The sequence below is a fragment of the Eulemur rufifrons genome, chromosome 18, assembly GCF_041146395.1.
Source record: "Eulemur rufifrons isolate Redbay chromosome 18, OSU_ERuf_1, whole genome shotgun sequence".
NCBI classification, from domain to species: domain Eukaryota; kingdom Metazoa; phylum Chordata; class Mammalia; order Primates; family Lemuridae; genus Eulemur; species Eulemur rufifrons.
Window position 1 is genome coordinate 27,832,624 of NC_091000.1, and position 25,969 is coordinate 27,858,592.

A 25,969-nucleotide genomic window follows, 5' to 3' on the forward strand; every position below is an offset into this window, starting at 1 on the left:
ACACACAGAGTTCTCCATAGATTATATGTTCTTTCTTCAATAATATTACAAAAGCTTAATTTCCGCATGTGATGTTATATGTGTATATGTTAATATATAATATACTATTTATACATATAAATATTAGTGAATAAAAGTAGAAGCACTGAAGATTTTCTAATTTTATTTAAATGAGTTCAAATCAAACTCAATATTCCAGATCTACATACAATAAAGTAAGGTAAAGATATAGCAAAATTAAAGTAAATACAGGTTGTATATATAGCTCAATTCCTCTCTTATAAAATTTAAATTCAAAGATGAAACTATTTAAGCTCTTTACTGCAATGTCATATTCTGATCTCAGAGACTAGTAAACCATTAAGACATAAAAAATTTCAAATCTCTCAATCCTAAAATCTATCAGTAGATACCAAAAACCTTCAAGGTACATTAAAGCTTTCTAGAAAAGAAGTCTTTTTTTAAAACTAAGCTTACTGAAAATACAAACACACCTATCAGACACTATGGCATTTTTTGCTGACATGTCTACCGGCATGAGATTAGCCTTGAGCTGAGGCAGCCTCAGAACCAACACTGGCTTCTTCCTGCAAACCATCCCCAGCAGAGGGTTCTGACTCAGGTGGAGAATTTTCTTCTTCTAGCTCAGCATATTCATCAGAGCTTTTGTTCTCTGTTGTACCTTTATCATTAGTGATGGCGACAGCTTCATCCAGAGCTGCATGTGTAATCTCTGGGGTCGTTTCAGTGTTGACTTCTGTGGTTTCACCCATCGCGGCGTCTGTAACCTCTGGCGCAGTTTCAGCCCCAACTGCTGTTGTCTCTGGAGCAGCCTCCAAACCGCCTGGACAGGCTGAAGCCTCTGTTAGGACTGCAGCTGTAGCACCTGGAATTTCTTCAGCACCTACCACCTCAGCTTCCACTACAGATACTTCAGGGGCTTCTGAACTTGCTTTCTCAGCTTCCACAACATTCTCTTTTTCACCTTTAAGATTCAGTCCATTAAGCAAAGTATTAATTTAAAGAGCATGGGGATACAATTGAATACTGCGCAGTCATTTTGAAAAGTAAGACAGATCTACATGCACTGGTATGTAATGGTCTTCAAGGTAGACTCTCAGGTGAAAAAGCAAGGAAAGAACAATGTGTACAGTATGGTACTATCTGTGTTAGGACAAAAAGGGGGTAAGTTATATACCTAGATAGTTGTATTTGCAAAGACTTTCTCCAGGAGGATGAAAAGAAACTGGTTTTACTGGTTGCCTCTTGGGAGATGAGGGATATGCTTTTCTGTAAACTTTTGAACTTAAAAAAAACATATGATATATTACTTATTCAAATACAAAGAATATGAAAATAAATAGCCAACCTATTTGAGTTTTTATGTGAAAGAGCATGAAAGAGCAGCCATGTTGCTAGCTGGTGACTCTGGGGAATCGCTAACCCTCTGTCAACCTCAGTTTTGTCATCTGTAAAATAGGGATATTGATAATATCTACCTCACAGGGCTATTGTGAAGATTAATTAAAATAATGTGTATGATAGGGGACTTAAAACCAATAAAGTGCAATGAAAATGCTTTATTATTACAAACAACCTTCTTCTGATTATATTCAATAATATTTATTGATGATATTCTGTTTCTTATTATTGTCATGATTAATAGGTTAAAACTGGTTCGTGAGCAGCTAATATCTCTGTCTTTAAATAGTGATCATAGTAATTGATAATAATGGCATTATAGTTGAGATGGGGGAAAAAAGTATGGTTTAAAGCAAGCAGTTTAAGGCAAGAAATACACATTAGGGTGAAAACATAAAGTTTCTGTTCCCGTGGCCATTATTTCATCAACCGAGGGACTCGATATACACAACTGATTCTACTAATGTCAAATGTACTTTGGGCAAAGACACACAGGTGGTCTTAGCCAAAACAGAAAGAAAAATTAGTTTTATGATTTTAAAAAGTAATGAGAGAAACAAAAGGTCAAGCTGCTGAGAGAGACAGATAGTAAATTATGCCTGCATGAATGGATGCCTTAGCAGGGGAAAATAATATTACCACACAAAGAGGTCAAAGCCACTGGTCAGCAGTGTAAATGTAAAATGTGTTCATTTATCAAATGCACTCATCCAAAAGGTATAACAATATTCTTTAGATTTTGGTTGGGGTTTTCTTTCTAAATGATATCCTACCCAGAGCCATCCTGGATTACGTTAGTAAAGAAGCCAAAAGCAAATACTGTTTGTTGCTAGGCTAAGATGATAATAGGAATTAGTGCCTCAAAAAATAAATGAAAATAAAAAATTAAGAAATTCACCTTACCTTGAAGTGGATGTAACTCTGCTTTTGTTTTTTCTTTCAGATTTGTTATATGTTCCGTGTGTTTGGCTTGCTCCGATGTTACTGTCTTATAAGTCTGAAAGCAAAGATGTGCTTAGGTTTACTTCTTGAGCTTTAAGATTCGTCATGCCAACTTCAAAGGTATATACAATTCTCCGTGTAATAATCATTAGAAGTTTAAACCATAATCCCAATGTAGCAAAGAAGGGAAACCAATGCATACCATTTGCTCTTTTACTTCCCCTTTGGAAACCTTTGTCATTAAATAGGGTGCTTAAAAAAGGAAAGAAACAGATGCTCTAACAGTAGTCAAAAATCACTGAAAACATGCAGAGCAAATAGAAAGAAGACAAGATGAAAAAAGTAAATTATGCTAGGGCCAAAATATCCTGGCAGGCATTTACAAAATCCTCCAGCTTTTATCCTAGAGAAATGGAAATCTAGGTTCACACAAAACCTGTGCACAAATGTTCATGACAGCTTTATTTGTAACAGCCAAAAACTGGAATCAGTTCAGATGGCCTACAGTGGATGAATGAATGGTTAAACCAACCATGGTCCATCCATAACATCAAACACTACTCAGCAGTAAAAAGGAATGAACTGTAGATACATGGGACAATTTGGATGAATCTCCAGGTAACTGTGCTGAGTGAAAAGCCAATCTTGGAAGATTATGTACATTATGATTCCATTTTATGTAAACATTCTTGAAATGACAAAAGTAGAGAAACAAATTAATGGTTGCCAGGGGTTAGGAAGGGAAGGGAAGGAAGAGCAGGAGCAGAAGGGAAGTGGGTACCATTATAAAAGGACAACTCAAGGGATCTTTGTGGTGATGGAAGTGTCCTATATTTTGATAGTGGTGGCAAATACATAGATCCACATTTGATAAAACTGCATAGAATCAAATATACACTCACAAATGAGTGCATATCAAACAGGTGAAATGTGAATAAGATCAATGGGTTGTATCAGTGTCAGTTTCCTGGTTGTGATATTATACTATAGTTATGAAAGAAATTATCATTGGGGAAACAAGATCAAGGGTATATGAGATCTCTCTGTATTATTTCCAATAACTGCATTGAATCTCAATTATCTCACAATAAAAAGTTTAAGAAAATCTTCCAAAATGACATATTGCTAGATTCTCATGAAGATTCCTTAGGTAAGCTAAGATTAGGTCATTAAAAGCAACAATATGACCTGACTGTAGGTTACTTAAGAAACAGTATTGGGAAGAAAGCTATCTTAATCATAGACAAAATGTGCAGGCTTCCTTTCATTTCATATTCAAGTAGTCTTCTTTGGCTTGTATTCATATTAGACAACAATATTAAAAAATGAAAATCTCATTATTCAGATAATGTTGTTTATATTACTCCAGCTTTTTAAAAAAATGTTGGTAGTCTTAGAGTTGATAATTTGAGAAAGGGCAGCCAGTCCAGAGATCCATAAAATCTCTACTCAAAATGTTAAATGGATTTAATAAAAAACTAAATCAATCATTTATGTTTAAATGGTGTTTGGTGAAGAGGGTTCCTTGTATTGGGTTACTTTAATATTTGGTATGCCTTTGTAAAATATTAATATAACACTTATAATAAAAGTATAATTTAATGCCAGGTATGGTGGCTCATGCCTGTAATCCCAGCACTTTGGGAGGCCAAGGCAGGAGGATTACTTGAGGACAGGAATTTGAGATCAGCTTGAGCAACACAGTGAGACCCAATCTCTAAAAAAATTTTTTTTAAACATTAGCCAGGTCTGGTGGTGCATGCCTGTAGTCAGTCCTAGCTACTCAGGAGGCTGAGGCAGGAGGATCACTTGAGCCCAGGAGTTCAAGGTTTCAAGGTTGCAGTGAGCTATGAGGATGCCACTGCATTCCAGTGTGGGTGACATAGTAAGACCCTCTCTCAAAAAAAAAAAAAAAAAAAGTACAATTAAAAAAATATTGGTAGTGGTTTAACTCTTAGTGGTAGGATTACAAATTTTTTTATTAATATATTTATATATCGTATTTTCTAAATTTTTAATAATCAGACACCAAGCACCTTATTAAAAAATTGTATCATGCAAATTACAAACCATTTTATAGTATTAAAATTATACTGTAAAAATGGAAAATTCATAACCAGGGGTGGAAATGATGCCAAGTGGCCCTTTTAAAACAAACTTCCCAAGGTTTAGTGAATTCAGACTTGAACTATTTGGCTTTGAAACCTGTGCAGGAAACAGGATCAAAAGGAATGACAATCACATCATTGTATAAAATCAGGGAATATTTTCCTAGTTGGGCAGGCGCTCCTGATACCCTACAGGACTGATATGCTGAGTCAGCACCCTCAGTTCTCAGTGCACTAAAACTGAACCGGCGCACAGGTTCGCATCCCTGAAATGACCATCCCAGCAGCAACGTCCCAAGGGACATTAGTCTTACCACTCAAGGGGCTAAACTACATGATGAGAAAAGATTGACTTCAGGCAGAATTGAAGAGATACAATACTAGAATAATTCACCCTCATGTGAGGCCCAGAGAATCTAGCTTTTCCAAATCCAGCACATTAGAGCACAGAGTAAAGGCCCGTTAGAAGACAGAGTCTCAAATTGAGACTTTTCAAATTTATACTATTTTAAAATGATATTTATTTATTAAGTATAAGCATTTAAAATATACTAAAATTTTTATAAACCAGTCTGGTGAGACCCCATCTCTACAAAAAACTAAATAAATTAGCTGGGTGTGGTGGCACCTGTAGTCCCAGCTACTCTGGAGACTGAGGCAGGAGGATTGCTTGAGCCCAGGAGTTTGAGGCTGCAGTGAGTTATGATGACACCACTGAACTCTAATCTGGGCAACAGAACAAGAGCTTGTCTTAAAAATAAATAAAAAATAAATATAAATAAATAAATAAATAAAATTTAAAAAACAAAATAATAAAACTATGTAAAAATATAAAACTGAAAAAAATTAAGGTGACAGTAAAAAGACTGGGAGGAAGGAAGAAGGGACGAATAGGTGGAGTACAGGGATTTTTAGGGCGGTGAAACTATTCTGTATGATACTATTATACAGGGGTAGATACATGTCATGTATTTGTTAAACCTCATAGAATATACACCACAAAGAGTGAACCCTAATGCAAACTATCGACTTTGATTAATAGTAATGTATCAATATTGGCTCATCAATTATAACAAATGTACAACATTAATGCAATATGTTAATAGGGAAAGGAAGAGGGGGCTGGGAGGAGGTATATGGGAACTTTCTGTACTTTTCACTTATTTTTCGGTAACCTAAAACTGCTCTAAAAATATCTATTAATTTTTTTTTAAAGTTAATCTTTCAAAACAGGTCTTTTTAACTGTTAATAATAGTACCTACCTTATAGAATTGTTGTGATTATTAAATGAGCCTCGAGTCTGGCATATGATAAACAAATGTCAGCTATTATTGTTAGCATTTATAATGACATTGTTTTCACTCAAATTCATCCATATTAGTGGTATTAAAAAATGTTGTTATTGTCCTTAAGGTATAGGGCAAAAAAAATGTTGATTTTAAAATTAGAAAAATCTTGATAATAATTTAGTTAATATGTTCTTATGAAAACCTTATATTTCTGACTGCAATGTATTTCTCAGATGTGTATCCTTGATGACACTTAAACCTATTGCTGTGTTGTATACTTATTTAATCCCATGTCCTGATCTTGACATTCCTTTAACCACAGGTTGTAAAATACATGAATTCCTGAAAATTATGGTTACTTAATCACTTACATAATATCCACCAGCACTGACTGTGACACCTACAAGCAGATAATAAATCATATTTGATCCAGATGATCCAGGGAATTTATTAGAGGACATCCGGCGAAGAGATGCTAGGAAAACAAGTTTGAACACAGTTAGCTTCACCACTTAAGCAAAACTATTTTAAATTATTACATCTTTTAAAAAATTTCCCCTCAGTGGACCTAGAATCTATTAACATCAAGGGATTTTAGCTTAAGGGAACACAGTATTACAAGGCAGAGTAATAATTCCACTTGACATTTTCCCAATCTAATTTGATAAGTACTTGTGAAACCTGTCATCTTAATGCTCAGCATCATGCTCTCTTGGAAGGGGTGCAGGTGTGGGTCAGGAGAAATGACAGAAGGACTAAGCAATATTAACAGAGCAACAAAATGCATGTCAGCAAAAGAAATCCATTTACTGTATATGCTTCACTACAGGAGTCAGTGGAAATAATTATTTCTCAAAAAAGTGAATTAAATATATTTGTGCCCAAAATGTAATAAAATTTATATTTTTGTTAAATAAAACATTTACGTTTTATTTCATATAGGAATTCAACATATTTGTATAAATACAAATGTAGATATAGGAAGAAACCTCAATTTTTCTAATATAAAGCAACAGTGTGTAGATAAAAGCTTTTTAAAGCCAAATGTTGCAACAAGGTTGTATTTGAAATAGAAGTGCAATTCTATACAAACTAATAGAAATAGATAAAAGTACTATATTATCATATTTAAATATATTTTTCTGTAGTGCTAGAGTTTGTACATCCCATAATGCCCTGGAATTGGAATTTTTATAATAGACTGAAAGCTGGAAGGAGTTTAAACTGCATATAGCTCAAATTCCTTATTTTAAAGACAAAGAAGTAGAGACATTTATGTATTCATTCAACAAATACAGTTGAGCACCTACTATGTGTTTGGAATTGTTAGAAGCATTAAAGATACAACTGTGAACAAGACAGACAAGGTCCGTAGCCTCAAGCAGCTCACAGTCTAGAAGGAGGGAATGGACATGCAGACAAATAATTGTGATACAGTATGACAAATGTTGTAATAGATGTTAAGCAGATGAAAATGCAGAGAAAAAACTCAGGTAGGTGGCTCACGGTGCTGTAACAATTGAAGAGACATGATCTGAGTTTTGAGGGAAAGTAGGAGTTTGTCAGATAAATAAGGGAAGGAGAAATGGCATTGGAGGGAGAAGGGACAACACGTGCAGAGGCATGAGAGTTGGGTGACCTGGAAAGTGCAAACTACAGGTTCAATATCCCTTATCCAAAATGCTTGGGACCAGGGGTGTTTTGGATTTCAGATTTTTTTGGATTTTGGAATATTTGCATATAGATAATGAGCTATCTTAGGGATAAGACCCAAATATAACCATGAAATTCATTTGTTTCATATACATATTATACACATAGCCTAAAAGTAATTTTGTACAATATTTTTAATAATTTTGTGCATGAAACAAAGTTTGTGTTTAGTATCTCTGTGTGGAATTTTCCACTTGTGACATTGTGTTGGTGCTCAAAAAGTTTCAGATTTTGGAGCATTTTAGATTTCAGATTTTCAGATTAGAGATGTTCATTCAACCTGTCATTTGATGTGGCCTAACATAAGGAGTATGGGTGCAGGGACTATTGGGAGATCATGACTTGCAGAGGGCACATCTTAAGACATTTGCACTGGTTACAAACTTTCATAGTAGCAAAATCACAATGTTCTTTGTTAGGATATAAGTGGTCATTCCTTGGAAAAAACATTTTCCCTTTCAAATGTGCCCAAGAGGCTGTGATAACAGATTATGACCTTGACTTGTGGTGGGAATTTTTTTGGCTTGAAAATAAATCTGTGATCAAACAGGAAATATATAGCTGTTGTATTTTTCAGACAGAAATTCAAAAACATTTTTAAAGAAAATTATCAGAGATTTAAGTAGACTTAAATACAAATACAATTACAGCCAAGTTACTTAAAATAGCAATGAAATGGGAACTATTCAATAAGGATTGATTAATTAGATATACATGAATTCATACAATGTGAAACAAATAGACTTTATAATTTTTGAAGAAAAATATTAACTTAGATGAGAAAGTATTTGCAATATATTAAGTGAAACATCACAGCAAAATACTCTATATGGGACTATCCCAGATTTCTGGAAGCAATGGGAATAAGGGAAAAAAATGTATGAAGATAAAAAACAAGTCTGGAAAACTAATTATACTAAAATTTAAATATTTTAAATTTAAAATGAGTGGTAGGATTACAGGTGAATTTTATTTTCTATTTTACCTGTTTTTTTCCCAGTGATTATTATAAATCTAAATTATTCATTAAAAATTACACAATTTTAAAAGCAAAAAGGAGAGAACAAAATTTAATGAGACAGTTAAAAATTTATCCTTCAATGAGACTGAAACAACTTTTTCATCAAAGCAGAACGTATCAATAAAGGTTTAATTAATCTCCGTGATTGAAGACAAATTTATTTCCAGTCAGTAATAGTTCTCAAAATACACAAATCACTGCTACCAAAATAGTAATTAGATGAAAATTAGAGAAACACCAGTACTTTTACAACCAGTATTGCTGACTAGGTTATTTACAATTTTTAAACTACTTTTATTTTGCCCCAAGTTGGGGAGGAAATTATTCAAAACTTGTGCAGTTACAAAAATTGTGTTCGTATGTGATGTCGATGGGGGCCACGGTCAGGGGTCTCACCTTTTTTCCCACCCTCCCCTATCAGAACAGCCCCGTTATCTTCTTTAGTTTAAAATAAAAGGCTTCTTCCTACTTCATTAGTGAAAAAATATGTTGCTCTATCTTATTTAGTATAGATGAAGGAAAACGAAGTCATCTTATTTCTGATACTCGTGGGGCCACTTCCTCCCATCAGCATTTTAGAAGAAAAATAGAGCTAACTGGAAGGCCTCCCTCCCTCTCTCCCACCACCACCAACACAGGCCTAATCAAAGCGAAAAAAAATTGGCCCATGGAATTTTTCGCGGGAGTCTCTCTCTCCGGCCCGAATCCACCCTCTGGACTAGAGCCACCTCGGAATCCTCAGTAGTGAGGCGAAGTGAATGGAGAATTAAGAACTTTTCGCGAGGTCGTCCAAGAGCAGTCCCCATAGCAGGGATGGCAAAGACAGCGAGGACGGAAGAGGACGAGGAAAGAGCGGCGGGGACAGAGCTGCGCCGCAGCGATCTTGGTCCCGGAGCCGCCGGCTGCGGGGAAGGAAAAACAATCTTTCTTTCGCACACCTATTAAGCACCTACTATGTTCCAGGCACTATAGTAGGCGCTTTCCTATATGCCAAGTTTTGTTTAATAAGCTTCCAACTCACACTGCAACTTCCCCTTTGGAAAATTTCTGAGTGCGCCCTCTGTTCCCACCCATCCCCAAATGCAAAGGTGAGGGGGTACCTGGACGACAGAGCCAAGCAGCTCAATAGCTGCAGGACTCTCTGCTAACTCAAAGGAAAGGGCCCCGAAGGCCGCTTCTCTGGCGAAGATAGATACTCAGGGCCCGGCGCTCGCGGGGTGCCGACACCCGGCCAAGTCTCCAGTTGATTTACTCCACGAGCATTTACCGATCGGCTACTGCGCCGCACGCCCTCCTGGCACGCGCCCCGCCGGGCTCCCCGTCAGTGTCCACCTTCCCACCCATCCTCTGCTTCCTCTTGAGGCCATAGAGCTAACTGGTCCTTAATAATAAAAGTGGCAAGCTGCAAGTATGTGTTAGCCAGTGCTAAGCGTATCTAAGTGCTTTTAACTACCTATTAACTTATTTAAACTCACATCCATTATCGTCCCCATTTTACAGATGAGGAAACAGGTTAAAAACCACTTGCCCGAGATCACGATTCGAACCCAGAAAATCTAGTCTGGTAACACTGGAAAGGTTCCCTACGTTCAAAGTCTCCAAGAACTCCGGGACGTCTTTCTCGAGACTCTCCCCCATTCCTCCCCCACCTCCGATCCAGGCTTTTGTTGTTCGGGTCAGGTGTAGCCAACAGTGTGCCGGCGGGTTCGGGGACGCCGGCCCTCCTCTGGCCTTGACCGCCGGAGAGACGCTCCTTACGCACGCACTCACCGTCCTTCCCGAGCGGCGCGGGGCTGGGGGGCGCCCTCAGAGGCAGCGCCAGGGTCTTGGAGACTGCCCTGCGGAGATACATCGCGCCCGCCGTGCGCAGCGCTGCAGCCTCGGTGGCTGGATGCGCGCTGCCCAGACGCGCACAGGCTGTGGCCGCGCAGCGCCCCGCCCCGCCCCTCCCCGGCGGCCCCAGGGAGGTGGGTAGGAGTTTGTAGCCCGCACCACCCTCCGCAAACCCGTCTCTAGCTCCACTGCTTTCCTCCGGGTCTGGAAATCTGATGGCGGCATCTCAGAAAAGGGATCGGGCGTCTGGAAGTTGCGGTCACCTGCCTAACTTATTGTATTCCACTGAGTGTAACTCCTCAGAGCAGGCAGGCTGGAAAAGTTATGGGAATCGCATCGGGATTAAGAAAAGGACATAGTTTATCATGCTGGATGCAATCTGAATACACTTCATCTCACGCAGTCCGTTAGCTTTCCCAGGAGAGGAAAGGGTACAGGGAAGTTTCTTGCAGATGCACCGAGGGGAGGGGTGGCCTCAGCCTTACCTTAGTGCACTGGGCCATGTTCAGAATCCTAAGAAAACCCCCAGGCAATGGTTGAATTTCTAGGCAATTCACTGTCACAACGATTTGAAATATAAACTCCAAAAGCTCTGTATATTTCTCTATGGGATGTAAATTAGTATTTCCACATTAACTAAAAATGCTAAATTTTTAGTTTCTTCCCCTAGATTTCAATTACTTACTTTGTCATGGCCACAAGAATTTGTCATGTTTTGAATATGGAAACCAATAATTTATAACATTTTCTAAATGACAAATCTTTGTAAGGGATGGTTTCCTACTATAATAATCCCTTATGTATGTTTGGCACTTGACAGTTTGTAAAGCACTTTCATATATATCCCTTTAATTCTCACTCCAACCCTCTGAGGGAGGTGGCAATTATTCTCTTTAGCAAATGACACCACCAGGTAGTGGAGAATGTCCAAGGATTTATTTACCTATGGTCATGAATTTTTTTTAAAAAAAGAACATGATCATAGTATTTCTAGCTCCAAGTTCTCCTGGTATGTAACAAGCACAATATTTGTTCATTTGCTTTGTGAATGAACATTTCTCAGAAGTTATAGTCCTGAAGCCAATTTCAATAATATTTAACATATTCTCACACAAACAGTACAAGTCAATGATCAGGCCAGTTTTTTGGATAGCATAGTTAGCTACTCTTAGTGATTAAATACTTAACAAGGGCAAGTAGGTAATGCAAGTAGGTAATCTGTAGTTAATAAAGGGTCAAGTTTAGACTTCCAAGCAACACAAGAAGGGACCAGATACCCAGACCATCCAAGAAGTTGGTAGTCTTGAAAGAGCCAAACACAGATTATTAGTATGCTTGCTACATTTGACCAGCGTCAAGTACACATCCTCCGGCAATTTGTAATTAACTACCTCACTGATGGCATAGAATGTTTAATCAACTGCCAGCTGCTGGTACAGACTGACAAATCAAACCATGTTCGCTTACCACTATGGCTCATTCTTTCCTGAATTTTTACTTTTCAGAGACAGAAAATAGTCAAAGGCAGTAAAGGATGCATTATATTGTTATTTAATATGTTGTAAGCATTAAATCCTAAGGCTCCCCTAAAAATGTTCTGAGTAAACATTTGTAAATTATGACTCCCAGGATACTGTTCTAAGCTTCCCTTTAGAATTCAATTGTAGGATCAGAGTCTGGTATAGTCTGAGGTTTTCTGGCTCGCCCCCAGGTTCCACAGTAGCCACCCAACCTCCATCAGTCAAACTGTGTAATAGATTCTGTCAAAATGTTTATAATGTGCTAGGGACTGTGCTAGATGCTGAGGATTCATGTAAGATAATTTATCTTACAAATATTTATCAAGTATCTATTATGTGATAATCACTGTTCCAGGGCTTTCTTCAATGAACAAGATAAGATTTCTGCTGTCACTCACAGAGGTTATAGTTTCAGGTTACAGAGACATGGAAGCACATCTTTTCTCAGGGGTAGCTGCCAAGCCCACCATCAATGGGGTCAATGATCACAAAGAATCCTCTGATCAAGTATCCATAATAAATGCAGCCTAAGGGCTTTGGCCAAAATCAAATTGGTTTAAACAATGCAAAAATAATGTATATATATATATATAAGGCTTTAAAAACTTTCCCCAAAGCATTGTCATATCTATTTAACAATCCTAAGGCAGTGGGGGAATGTTGATTATCCCTGTATTACCTATGAGAAAACTGAGGTAGTATAATACTGTGGTTAAGAGCATGAGTTTGGGAATCACATACCTGGTCTGATTTGCTGGTCTAAGTAAAATGTGGATAATTTCTTTATTCATAGGGTTGATGTGAGCCCTAAAGCACATTACATAAAAATGTGCTCAGCTAGTAGGAGAAGGCAGTACTAGATTCAGACTTCCAGCCTAAGCTCAAGGCTCCCCTGCTACTGTGCTGCCTTCCAGTGTGGCACGTGACGAGAGTCATTGTATTCTACCATCTTTTACTAGATGGTAAGGTCCAGTGGGGGGCATATCATGCTCTCTAGGTTGGATGTGGCCATCCCAGCTGGGACATAAAAGAACCTTGAGATAAATAGTGCCACTTCTCCCAATTATTTTCTTAGTTAAAAGCTCATGCCTCTCAGGTTGAAGAGAATTTATCTGTACTCTACTGCTCCTGTAGGATATGTGGCTTTCCATTTTAAAGACAAACTCTTTTCCCATCTTAATGAAACACTTCCCCAAAGAGGACATGCCCTCAGGTTGTCAAATTCACTCTGTAGCAAGCTGTTTCTCCCAAACCCAAGAGAATTTTAATATTAGGTCTTTGCTGTAAAAGACTCTAAGGCTCAGGGAATAGCTTCCCAGCTGTTAGTCGCATTGTTTATAACGTTGCCCTTGAGCACATCCTTGACATTTTTCTTGGTCCGGTTGGAAAAACAATCCAGGGTCAGAGGTAACTCAGCTTGCCTTAGATGAGTTCCACCTAACTGTGATTGTTGACAAAGATGATATTGGTCTCGAAACATACTCTAAGAGTCCTCTGCTGGCAATATTAATTATACTTTCAAGATTTAAGTGTTATATGACTAAAAGCAATTTCCAAAGACTGACTGATTTGCTAGACTCCACAGAAAACTAGAAACAGCTAAGTTTTTCTTAACACTCAATGCTCAGGCTTTAACTGTATGTTTTGACAGATCAGTATTGATATAAATTGAAACAATTTAGAAGAGTATCCAGGAAGACAAATTGGCAAGCAATTACAAAAGTCCTGATAAGCATCCTTTTGAAGGTAGAAACTATTTAGATAAAATGAAGGAGAAAAGGTAATCAACATGGTAAATTCTTAAACTATTCTTCAAGGTCAATCAGTATTCAACCCCATCTATTCACCACTTTCTCTTCTGCAGCAAAATAAACATGAGATTCCCTAACACTTCCATATATTTTCCTAAGGCTATAGCAAATTACTACAAACTGAGATGGCTTAAAACAGAAATTTATTCTCTAACAATTCTGCAGGCTAGAAGCCTGAAATTAAAGTGTTGACAGGGCCGTTTCCCCTCTAAAACCTATACAGGAGAATCTTTCTTTGCCTTTTTTAGCTTCTGCTGTTTGCCGGCAATCCTTGGCTTATAGATTCAGCACTCCTATCTCTGCCTCCATCATCACATCACCATCTTATCCCTATGTGTCTGTGTCTCTTCTCTTAAATATACCAGTCATATTGGATTAAGGGCCCACCCTACTCCAGTATGAACGCTAATTACATTTGCAATGAACCTATTTTCAAATAGTCACTTTTTGAGGTACTGGGAGGGAGGCTAGGACTTCAGCATATCTTTTAGGGGGACACAATTCAACCTTTAACAACTTCTTTACTTTTTAGAGACAGGGTCTTGCTCTGTCACCCAGGCTGGAGTACAGTGGCATGATCATAGCTCACTGCAACCTCAAACTCCTGGCTTCAAGTGATCCTCCTGCCTCAGCCTCCCAAGTAGCCGGGACTACAAGCACGTGCTACCCATGCCTGGTTGATTTTTTTTTTTTTTTCTTTCTGTAGAGATGGCAGGTCTTGCTATGTTCCCCAGGCTGGTCTCAAGTGACCCTCTCACCTCAGCCTCCCAAAGTGCTGGGATTACAGGTACATGCCACCGCACTGGGCCTCAACATTTAACAACTTCTTACACTAGAAACTTAGTTTCATACAGCCTGTTTTTTCCATGGCAACTTAAGAAAACAATTTAAATGACTACTTCATAGACACTAAATCTTAAGAAAGGTCTACCTGATTTTGACCTAATAAAAAACTTGACTGTACCTGACACATGATTTTTGTCTGCATCCTCTTTTACATGGAAACTCTCCTTTTACATTATTACTGAAGGAGTCATCCTCTGCCACAGTTAATGCTAAATTTTTCTGGGGAATTTAGATTCAGAATGATTCTTGCTCAGTCCAGCTACTCTCTTGAATTGAGAGGTAACCTGGAAATTATTTGCTGTGGCCTTCTCTTTATAATGTGGATTGGGGAAGAGAAGTTCCATGTGCAAAGGAAATAAAGCAGATGCACAGATATCAGCCAAGAGCAAGAGTCTTGATAACGTTTGACTCCCAGGCCTCAGTTACTCCTGGGCTCAGGTGCATTCCTGTTCTTGGGGTCTGTGAGTTACTCTGCAACCTCATAACTTTTTACACAAACATAGCTTGAGGCTGGGCATGGTGGCTCATGCCTGTAATCTTAGCACTTTGAGAAGCCAAGACAGGAGTATCACTTGAGGCCAGGAGTCCGAGACCAGCAAGACCTCATCTCTACAAAAAATTGCTTGTAGTCCCAGCTACTCAGAAGGCTGAGGCAGGAGGATCACTTCAGTCTAGGAATTAAAGGTTGCAGTGAGCTATGACAATGCCATTGCACTCTAGTGCCACCAACAGAGTAAGACTCTGTCCGAAAGAAAAGAAAAAATTTTAAAAATTCAGTCACACTAATTATATTCCAAATGGTAAACGGCCACATGTAGCTAGTGGCTACTGTATTGGATAGCACAGATGATGTTTCCATCATTGTGGAAAGTTCTTTTGGATAGCCCTGGTCTTCATGAACGGCTCCCCTGGAATTAAACAGGCACAATCAAGAGGAAGATCCACACAGCGTAGCTCTATTTTCAAGGCCAGGCACACACTAGATATTGCTTACTAAAGGTACATTTTATTTACTCCTAAGGCTGTAAGTTTCTAAAATGTCTAGTGTCATACATTTTTCCATTCCCTTTAGATATGTGAATTTTTAAGTGTTTCTTTTAGTGAAGAGTGCCCTAAATAGGGAGTTGATACTTGACCTCTTTGTCTCTATCACTTTCTGACAGTATTAGCTTAACGTTGCTGCTAAAATGATCTTAGTGGTTTAAAACAATATAAATTTATTATCTCAGTTTTGTAGGTGAAAAATCTGACACAGGTCTCACTCGGCTAAAATCAAGGTGCCAACAGGACTGTGTTCCTTTCCGGAGGTTCTAGGGCAGAATTCATTTCCTTGACATTCCTTGGCTGTTGGCCTTCTTCCATCTTCAAAGAAGCAATGGCAGGTTGAGTCTTTCTCACATCACATTAAATCTGACACACTCTTGCATTTCCCTCTTCCACTTATAAGGACCCTTGGGATTACACTGGGCCTAAATGGATAATCCAAGATAATCTCCCCCACTCCACATCAGCTGATTAGCAAACTTAATTCCATGTGCAACTTTAACTCCCCTTTGTCACATAACCTAACATATATGTATGTTCTAGGGAGTAGGATATGAACATCTTGGTGGTCCATTATTCTACCTATCAGAGTGAAGTTGGGCAAATCACTCTTCACCTCTGGTTTTGCATTTATAAAGTTATGAGACTGGTTTATATGCTCTCCAAGTTTGAGGTTGCAGTGAGCTACGATGATACCACTATACTCTTGCCAGGCAACAGAGTGAGACTGTGTCTCAAAAAAAAAAAAAAAAAGTTGTATATGAATTGACTGCTTGTGTGGGGGAGGGAGGGGTCAGTATCCTTAACCCCCACATTGTTTAGGGTCAATTATATATTTTAAATTTTGTCTATTAATCTTCACTTCTCCCCTTCTTCTAAACAATCAGTTTGCTAAATCATTGGATGAAAGTCATACAAACAAATAGGGACAACAAACTTCATGTTGCCATGACAGTGAGTAAAAACAATCTCCCAAATGAAAATCATTCAAATTGAAGGAAACAGTCAGAAGAATCTCTGGTAATAGGATTCAACTTTATCTGTTAACTTAACAAAATGTCTCCTTTTAGAAGAAAACAATCTCTGGGTTCTTTTGTATTTTGAGGAATAAACTAGTTATGTATCCTTGATATACTAAAGAATAAGTGTTTTGATTAGAAATTAAAAGTTGATAAAAGGAGTAAATCTTTCAGCATTGATTTTTTTTTTTTTTTTTTTTTTTGAGACAGAGTCTCACTCTGTTGCCCAGGCTACAGTGCCGTGGTGTCAGCCTAGCTCTCAGGAACCTCAAACTTCTGGGCTTAAGTGATCCTCCTGCCTCAGCCTCCCAAGTAGCTGGGCTACAGGCAGGCACCACCATGCCCAGCTAATTTTATATATATATATTTTTAGTTGTCCAGCTAATTTTTTTTTTTTTTTTTTGAGACAAGAGTCTCACTCTGTTGCCTGGACTACAGTGCCATGGCGTCAGCTTAGCTCACACCTCAAACTCCTGGGCTTAAGCAATCCTTCTGCCTCAGCCTCCTGAGTAGCTGGGACTACGGGCATGTGCAACCATGGCCGGCTAATTTTATATACATATATTTTTAGCTGTCCAGATAATTTCTTTCTATTTTTAGTAGAGACGGGGTCTCACTCTTGCTCAGGCTGGTCTCGAACTCCTGACCTCGAGCAATCCTCCCGCCTCAGCCTCCCAGAGTGCGAGGATTACAGGCGTGAGCCACCACGCCCGGCCTGATTATTCATCTCTGTAACAGGTTTTCTTACCAATGTGTCCTTAATTACCACTGATCCTATCATCAGATGGTGTCTTCCATATTGAAATACTTCTAATAATTCACTTTAGAATCAACATTTCTGACATGTTGTCACAATATGCATTATCTCAAGAATACAGTAGTTTTATCTTTTTTCATTTAATGATGCAAAACACAAATGCTGACTTTACGTATATTCATGTGTAACTTTTTCTTTCACATTTACAACTCAACAGACGAGTGAATCCAGAGGAACTGCTATAATCACTATATGGAGCATACCTATAATGAAGAGGAAAAAAAATTAAATTATAGCACTTACTAGCAGAAATAATATTAGAATTAAACCATTCTGAATAATTCACCTTAAAGCATCAGAAAAAGTCTAGAAAACAAATCCATAAACAGTACCAATATGTCATTTTATTTAAGTTTTAACAAAAAATATGTTATCTGAACTATGAAAGAATAGCAAAAGCTAGCTGGTTTTGATTTAAATGCTTATTTCATTTTTACCTCTTAATTGGCTGACTGGAGTAGTGAAATGAGGAAGGTGGTAATAGAAAAAATAATCACAAGATTTGGATAATCAACCCTAAAGAGCTAAGTTTTAGAGTTATTAAAACGAAGTGTAGTTTGCGATCATTATTTATCATACAACAGATACAAATTATTAATATCTACTTTAATCAATCCAATCATGAAAGTTAAGATTTTTTAAGAGTGATTTTTCACTTTACAAAAGGATTAATATAGGATTTCTTTAAAAGGATTTGCAGAAATACACTTAAATGTATATATGGTATATTTATATGTATGCAATACACATATATTAAGTGTATGTATTTTATATGTATAAAATAAAGTCAATCTCTCTTTTAAATCATAGAGTATGCTATTTTGTTCACTGCTAGTTTTACCAGGAATTGTCCAATTGGATGTTAGTTGTAGTGACAATCATAATAAAATTGTCATGCAGAAAAAACTTTAAAAACCTATTACCCTTATACATTCATCAATTCTACAACTAAACTCCTAGATGGGCCAGGCATTTGGCAAATCGCTGAGTACATGATAATTAATAAAACAGACAGGGTTCCTGTTCTCATGGAATTCATACTCAAGTGTGGGACATGCCAAATAGACATTACGAAATACACAAGTAATGATAACTTGTCCTAAGTGCTATCAAAGCAAGGTATAAGGCACTATTGGGTTTAAGAAAATAATTTTAGTTTCATTCTTAAATATAACTTTCGTTGAACACAGAGTCAAAGAATGATTAAAACTATGCTAAAAGATGTTTCAGGCAAGGTATTAAAAATTCATAAATTTGTCACAGATAGGAATATGGGTGCTAAAAAGTATAAACGTAATTAAAAAATCAGTTTGGTTTTTTTTACAGTATTTAAAAACAGGTCAAATTAACTTGCATAATCTGTTCATCCTATAAAATTGTATACTTACTATATTAGTATTTCAAAAGCTTATTCCAACCCATTTCTTCTTTTATACTCTAAAACATCTTCGTGATGTTGTTTGATGAGCTGTAAGTAGTTAACATTTAAAGTCAGAAATGTAATCTTTAATAGGAGGCTAACTAATGATGCTTATATTTTACAAGAGGAATAAGGATAAATAAAAATAAATACAACTATTCCAGTTAGAAACAAAAGGCTAAGAGATCCAAAAATCCAAAAACCATGAATGGTATATACGCTTGGTCATCACAATTTGACATACCACATTTGAGAAGGCAGCCCTTAAAAGATTAAATTCAACTTCTGCCAAAAAAAATTACTTCATTTAGTGGGCAATAAATGTGACAAAATACCTTACCACAGAGGGGCTAGTGATACACCAGAACTTGGTTATTATATGGGGTCCAGGCTGGTTGGTGGGTATGTGTTATACTTCTAATCTGTGAAGTTTGATACTGACTGAATGACTAACGCCGCCCCCAGCCCCTGCTATATGTGTATTAATTAGATGTCAAGAAGGAAAGTCACTTTCTTAGAACCACTGCCTGACAGAATATGCAACTGAAACAATGGTTGATATATGATGACACTCACAGCAATCAAAAATCCAATTTCAATCATAGTGCTCTCAACAGCAATTAAGCTGCTTTTTAGGAAAAACCTGAAGTTAAGAATGTATAGAATTTCATTATAACAAACATTATTGAAAAGGATGAGTTACTGCTGTTAAGTTGTAAGTGACTTCCAAAATCTCTTAGCCCTTTTAAAGTCAAAGTTCTGAACTACTTTAAGGAGAAAATCCAAATAAGAGATCTAAGAGTTAGAGGTGGGGAGCCAGTGGAGGAAGCCCCAAACTCATTATATACAAAAAAATTTTTAAATACTAATATAATAGATACTTTGAGTCAACTTTTAGAAATAATTTTATCTCTACAAAGGCAGTGTTTCACAGTAGTTATGTGGCCTCTGAGGTTAGAGAGAACTGGGTTCAGCAAACTAATTTCTCCAGATGTGTTTCTTCATTTTAAAGGATTAACAATAATGGTATGTATTCTATGTGCACTACATAGAGTTCTTGACATGATTAAATGAGAGTTTACATGTGAAGCATTTGGCATAAAGATTTTTTTAAAAGGCTGCTACACACTAAGTAGAATTTCCAACAATGAATTTATACAAACGTTGATTAAAATCTAATGTTTTGGAAGTCTACTGGGATTTAATTTGTACAATTTGTTCACTGCTGGTTTGTTCCTATGGCATCTGGAAAAGGTGCCTTCATAAAACCCCAACCAGCCTCAAATCTTATTTAGAAATAAATATAACTAATATTTAGTAAAACTGCCATTCCTCACAAAACCATGCTGACAATGACAAACAGAAATTTCAGCCTCATCATACTTTATCAATGCCACTGAAATTGTAATTTCTTTTAAGTCCTTGGGATTTCCCGAGAAATGTTATTAGTGATTACATAAATTTCCTATTGTTATGGGAGTTTTACTCCCATACAACCAAATAACACCATTATCAATCCCACACTGACTGCTATCTCATTCTCCCACTGTGTTGGGGGTCTCAAGACATATGAGAGTAAAATACTTACATAGACCCACATAAAGACGGTGGTGCCCACGGTCAACCCAACTTTCAGCCAGTCAGGTTTGTCGTTCGGCGGCTCCCGCACGTAGAACTTTGACCGCGCTGAAGCTGAAATGGGACAGAGTCTGTAAATCTGTAACTTACAGCCTTGTAAGAAAAAACCCAACATTTACGTGTGTATCATCTCATTTAATTATCCCTTCAACGCCCCCCCACTCCCCAACACACACAGCCAAGGAAACAGAGGTTCAGAGAGGTCAGGTAACTCGCTCAGCGCCAACAGCAGAGCGAGAGAGGACGCTCCTGTCCTGCCAGATACCTTCAAAGCCTGGTTTAAGGGCTTGCGGACCCTCAGACCACTCGGGAGTGGGCGGGTAGGAGGCGCCCCAGGGAGGGTCTCCCCTCTCCCAGACTGCGCCACCGAACCTGCAGAGTTGGGAGAGGGGGGGACCCAAAGTCCATTCTCAGAGGCCAAAAGGGGTCAGGTGGCACTTGGAAAAAGGTTGGCGGCGGGATAAGGGGAGCGGACAGTCCCGGGTTGGGGCAGGCGTGAGCTCCAGGCCGCCAGTCCACGAAGGTCATTGCAGGACGAGCCCGGGCCGTTGCCGCCTCCTACCCCTGCGGACCGGGTCCGTCCTGGGAAGGGTAGTGTCAGGGTCGAGTCGGCCTGCACGAAGATGGACACTCACAGCCGCTTGGGAGCCTGGCGGGGGCCAGCAGCCGTGAGAAGGGACGCAGCAATGCGGACGCCGCCATCTTGCCAGGCCCAGCTCCGTCTCCCTGGGTGTCGGCGCCGGACCGAGCGCCCCCTGGCGGGCGGAAGTGCGGGACTCGCTGGCTCAGCAACCGAGTTCCGCGGGGGAGACGACGCGAATCCCAGTTATGGCAGGTTTCCTAGCACCGCTGGTCTTCTGTCTGTAAAGCGGTTAGGAAGGAAATGATTGGGGGGGGAAAACCCCCCAAAAAAGTATATCTACTTGTCTGTCCTTTGAGAGTTTATTTTCACTCCCTTCCCAGGGACACTTATCAAGGAGTTTACTATTATATTAATAAAAGCTTCCAACGTGAGCCAGAAAACTGAAAATGAAATGTGCTGAATAATAACTAGCATTTAAATTGAATTCTGTATTCCAGGCACGGTGCATTAATGTGTCATACGGTTTACATTCATTGTCTTAGTTCAGCTTCACAACGATCACGTGACATACCGTGATTATTAGCAAATTTACAGGTGAAGCTCAAAGACGATGGCTACTCATCCAAGGTGACATATTATACCTTATATTTGAAAAGATATCTTAACAATTCTTAAAGTCCATTTATACTCACAATCATAAACCTCACAATCCTGTTAAGCAGAATTTCCGTACTTTAGGAGTTAAAGTGCCCTGAAGGGCCCAAGATCACACAGCTGGCAGAGGGTGGGATTCAGTTTGAGGTCTTCTGTCCCTAGACCTAGTGATCTTTGCTAGCCCACCTAACAAAGTTGGACCACCCCTGAGGCCATAAGATGTAGATCAGAGTTCAAACCTCCACTCCTGTTTATCACTTTTTAGATGTATGAGTTTTAGGCAAATTACTTAACCTCTCTATGCTTCAGTTTTACAACCGTAACATCCTATAGCGCCATCAGGAACCTTAGAAAATGTCTGGTAGTAGTAAACAACTTGTTTGGTTTTGCCTATTAAAGACGTTCTGGCAGCACTCTGGGAGGCCCAGGCGGAAAGATAGCTTGAGGTCAAGAGTTCAAGACCAGTCTGAGAATAGCAAAACCCCATCTCTGCTAAAAATAGAAAAAATATTAGAAAAAAATTAGCTGGGCGTGGTGGTGCCTACCTGTAGTCCCAGCTACTTGGGAGGCTGAGGCAGGATGGCTGGAGCCCAGGAGTTTGAGGTTGCTGTGAGCTAGGCTGATGCCACGGCATTCACCCGGGCAACAGAGTGAGAATCTGTCTCAAAAAATAAAATAAAATAAAATAAAAAATAAAGACATCCTTCTGACCAAGACGTTTTATCTTGCACAACTGAGCCAGATTTTTGTGCATTCAATTCTCAGTTCAATCTGATGTCTAAAGATCATAGAAAAACATGTATAGGTAACAGAGATAATAAACTTTGACCCTTTAAAACTAATCCTTTAAACTGAATGCCATTTCGGTTAATTTTAAAAACAAAACAAATGTTAGCAAATCTTTTTTTCCTTCTATGTTTTCTTTAGCAATGTTCTTTTAAAATCTTTTTTAACAAAAAATTACTGACCAAAGAGTAAAATAATTGTGCTATGTTTTTCTGGCTCATTTTTACATGCAAATGATGGCAAAATGTATTGCTAAATTGTGAGTCATTTTACTTTGTAAGCTAGTTTGAGCCTCCTGGAGTCATGCTCAAGTAAGCAAACCACCCAACTCATGTGCTGAGTCAGTTGTTGGTTCTTAACTTAGTGGCTTCTTGTCCACTCAGCAACCTGTCAGTTGTATATCCTTTCTACACCATCTTTTGGAAGCTTGTCCTGACGAAGCTTTTGCTAGTATCCAACAAGTTGAAACAGAAGCCACATTTAGTCAGAGTATACAGTTTAGTCAGAGTATACAGAACCAGTAAGCAAATTACTAATTTCAGTAGTGCTGTTGGGAAAGGCTGTTTTGTTCTTTTTTCAGAGCTTTGGTCCCTATGTCCTTTTACTATTATATGTTTTGGGAAAGTGATGATGAAATATAAGCACATTTCCCTCAGCATGTTAGAGCTGATGGAAATTACACTTGGAGTATCCAGCTGTACGTGAAACTCCATCTTGAAAAGAATCCTGATGAAGCAATTCCAACCAGGAGCTAATAGCTGATATATTGGTAGAAGTTGCTTCATAACATTCATTTATCATTTTCAGAATTTGAACGCTAAAACCTTATTCATGACTCAGGTGAAGAGAGGAGGATTCGAGTTAGCAGCTAGAAAATCAAAGTTTTAGTCCTAGATTTTTCTGCTGGGAAACATCTTATTGACCTCATATCTCCCAGGAACAGTTAAAAAAGAGCAAGAGTTGAACACAGTATAAAATGCAAAACCACCATATATATGTTTATGGATTTATGATGCATGAGAATACTACAGATCAAATTCAGGACCTGGAGAGGGATGGACCTCCTGATGTATCCACAAGTTTTTATTTAAAAAAAAAAGTCATAAGTGATAGTAAAATGTTAACATTTGTTGAATCTAGGTGACAGGCCAGGAGCAATGGTTCAGGCCTATAATCCCAGCACTTTGAGAGGCCAAGGCGAAAAGATTACTTGAGGCCAGGAGTCTGAGACCAACCTGGGCAACACTGCAAGACCCCATCTCTGCAAGAAATAAAAAAAATTAGCTGGGCATGGTGGCGATTGCCTGTAGTCCTAGCTACTTGGGAGGCTGAGCCAGGAGGATCACTTGGAGCTGGAGGTTGCAGTCAGCTGTGATCATGCCACTTCACTCCAGACTCTCATTAAAAAAAAAAAAAAACCCACAAAAACCAACCAAACAAAAAAACCTAGGTGACAAATACATAGATTTCTTTTATAGTTTTTCATAAAATCTAAATAATAAATAAGATGTAAAACTCTCAATAGAGAACATCTTACATATATGAAGATCAGAAATTTCACTCTACGTATCCGTTTTGTACAATTAAAACTGGCAAGGTAAATGATTTTATTTATTTATGGTTAATCATTCTAGAAGTAGCATTTTGACCATAGTGACATGCAAGTGCATGTGGTAATATGAATGATTATCATCATCATCAGCAGCAGCAGATAGCCTTGGATACGTTATCTTCCTGGAAGCCTAGCTGTCATTAAGAGCAAAACTCAAATTAAACGGGATCTCTATCAAATGGTAGTGATCAGAGTAGATATTTTATTGTTGAGTTCAGGCTATCAAGTCACTGACTGTGTGGCCAGACTGTTATCTAGGAAATAAATCAGAAAATTGTTAAATCAGTTGAGTGCTCATGGAGACAGCCCAAAGGAATTTGCCACACTATATTGCTGACTCATCTAATCAGGTACTCAGCTTTTCGTGGAAACTGTTTTTTTCAAAGGCAAGAAATTTTCTTCCTCTGGAGGGAAAAATAGAATATTATTTACAGGATAAATTTAGGAAACCATAGCAAATAATACTGCTGTCGGACTTTTGGATATGAAGCCAGAGATTTGGAAACCTCTTAATAGCTAAGCTAAAATTATCACCTGCAGTTAGACAATTTTTCTATCTTTTAACAGTTCAGATAGTTGAAAGACATCTTAGGACAGTGAATTTTGCAGGTTATCACTATATAACAACTTTTAAAAAATGAATTCTAAACTTGTTCTTAGTTTTAAATATATAAAAAACTGAAAGTTAAAAAACTGGCCACATTTCAAAACTGAAACATAGTTTCCTGTAGATACAATTTTCTTAAGCTGTTGCAGAGAGATCACAGAATTGAAGGAAATTCCAGGAATTGACTGCTAAAACCATATTTATGATTCAGGTGAAGGGAGAAGGCAATCAAGATAGCAGCTAGAAAACTCAAGTTTTAGTCTCAGATTTTTATCCTGGGAAACATCTTTCTCAACTCACACCTTTGGGGTCAGGGGTTAAAGAAGAGCAATTTGAAAACTGTAAAATATCTTTGTAAAGAAGAGCAAAACTGCAAATATATTGTTTAATGATTCATAACGGAAAGATGCTACAGATCTAATTCAGGATTTACAAAGAGATTAAAAAAAACAAGGGTAAAAATGGCTCAAATGACTTGAAAATTTTTAAATCATCAAAGGAATGCCACTTTGAAAAAGTTTTAGTATAGCTGTTAATGAAATGACCTACATTTTTGGAAGGAGTCCGATTCAGTATCTAGTCTGACCTTGCTCACTAGAGCAGCATCCTGTATCTTTGCAAGATGTTCTTTGGCTTCTGAAATTTGAAAATTTCTGGCAATGGGGAGTTCAACAAGTCACAATAGTAAACACTAACTTGAAGCCAGCTCCAGTACAGTGTCCTTTCACTCTCCAATACCCCCAAGGTGACTTATCCGGTAGGTCTGTCAACTCTGCATTGTATGGCCTCAACAAAGAAAGAAAAACACACACTTCAACCTTCAGAGGTTCCTTTGGTAGTACAAACACATCACTTCGGATCTGGCTGACTACCTTTCCAGGCTCATCTTAATGTTCGCCAAATCATCGATACCTCAGTCAGCCAGACACATTTAATCGGTCAAGCTCTTTCACGCTTTTCGGACTTTATTGAGGCCCTTCCTCTCCATATCTGTTCACAAGTTCCCATTGAAGTAAAGACTTTTTCATTTTCCCTTCCGCCTCTGCTCCTTAATTAGGCACTTCGTCCATGATCAAATACAGCGCTTCTTGAACACCAACACCTGCATCTTAGCACTTTAGGCTCAAACTATGATCACACAGTGTGTGAGAGTCTACCCAATGAATGAAAGGCAATCTAGTAGCAGGAAGGAGCAGAAAGGCTATTTTTGATGACGAGGTGGTCGCTCCCCGAACGCTTCGAGGGCACGCACTAAAAGGATGGGCGGGGCTTGCCCCGACCCT

The 25,969-nt window shown here is 38.2% G+C and overlaps 2 protein-coding genes across 3 annotated transcripts; both read right to left on the minus strand.

The window, feature by feature from the left end:
* Nucleotides 1-200: 200 nt before the first annotated feature.
* Nucleotides 201-10,388, minus strand: MGARP (mitochondria localized glutamic acid rich protein). Its single transcript, XM_069493383.1, has 4 exons — nt 10,267-10,388; nt 6,134-6,237; nt 2,326-2,419; nt 201-985 (listed from the first exon to the last, which is right to left on the minus strand). Exons 1-4 carry the CDS (start codon nt 10,346-10,348, stop codon nt 543-545), a joined length of 723 nt encoding a protein of 240 aa, XP_069349484.1. The 5' UTR covers nt 10,349-10,388; the 3' UTR covers nt 201-542.
* A 6,902-nt stretch (nt 10,389-17,290) lies between these two features.
* On the minus strand, nt 17,291-25,900 carry NDUFC1 (NADH:ubiquinone oxidoreductase subunit C1). 2 transcript variants are annotated; one of them, XM_069493738.1, is made up of 6 exons: nt 25,236-25,900; nt 22,227-22,339; nt 21,080-21,305; nt 20,395-20,498; nt 18,775-18,854; nt 17,291-17,589 (listed from the first exon to the last, which is right to left on the minus strand). In XM_069493738.1, exons 3-5 carry the CDS (start codon nt 21,144-21,146, stop codon nt 18,795-18,797), a joined length of 231 nt encoding a protein of 76 aa, XP_069349839.1. In that variant the 5' UTR covers nt 21,147-21,305; nt 22,227-22,339; nt 25,236-25,900; the 3' UTR covers nt 17,291-17,589; nt 18,775-18,794. The 2 variants fall into 2 exon arrangements, with proteins under 2 accessions (XP_069349839.1, XP_069349840.1); XM_069493739.1 differs by lacking the exon at nt 22,227-22,339.
* Nucleotides 25,901-25,969: the final 69 nt, after the last annotated feature.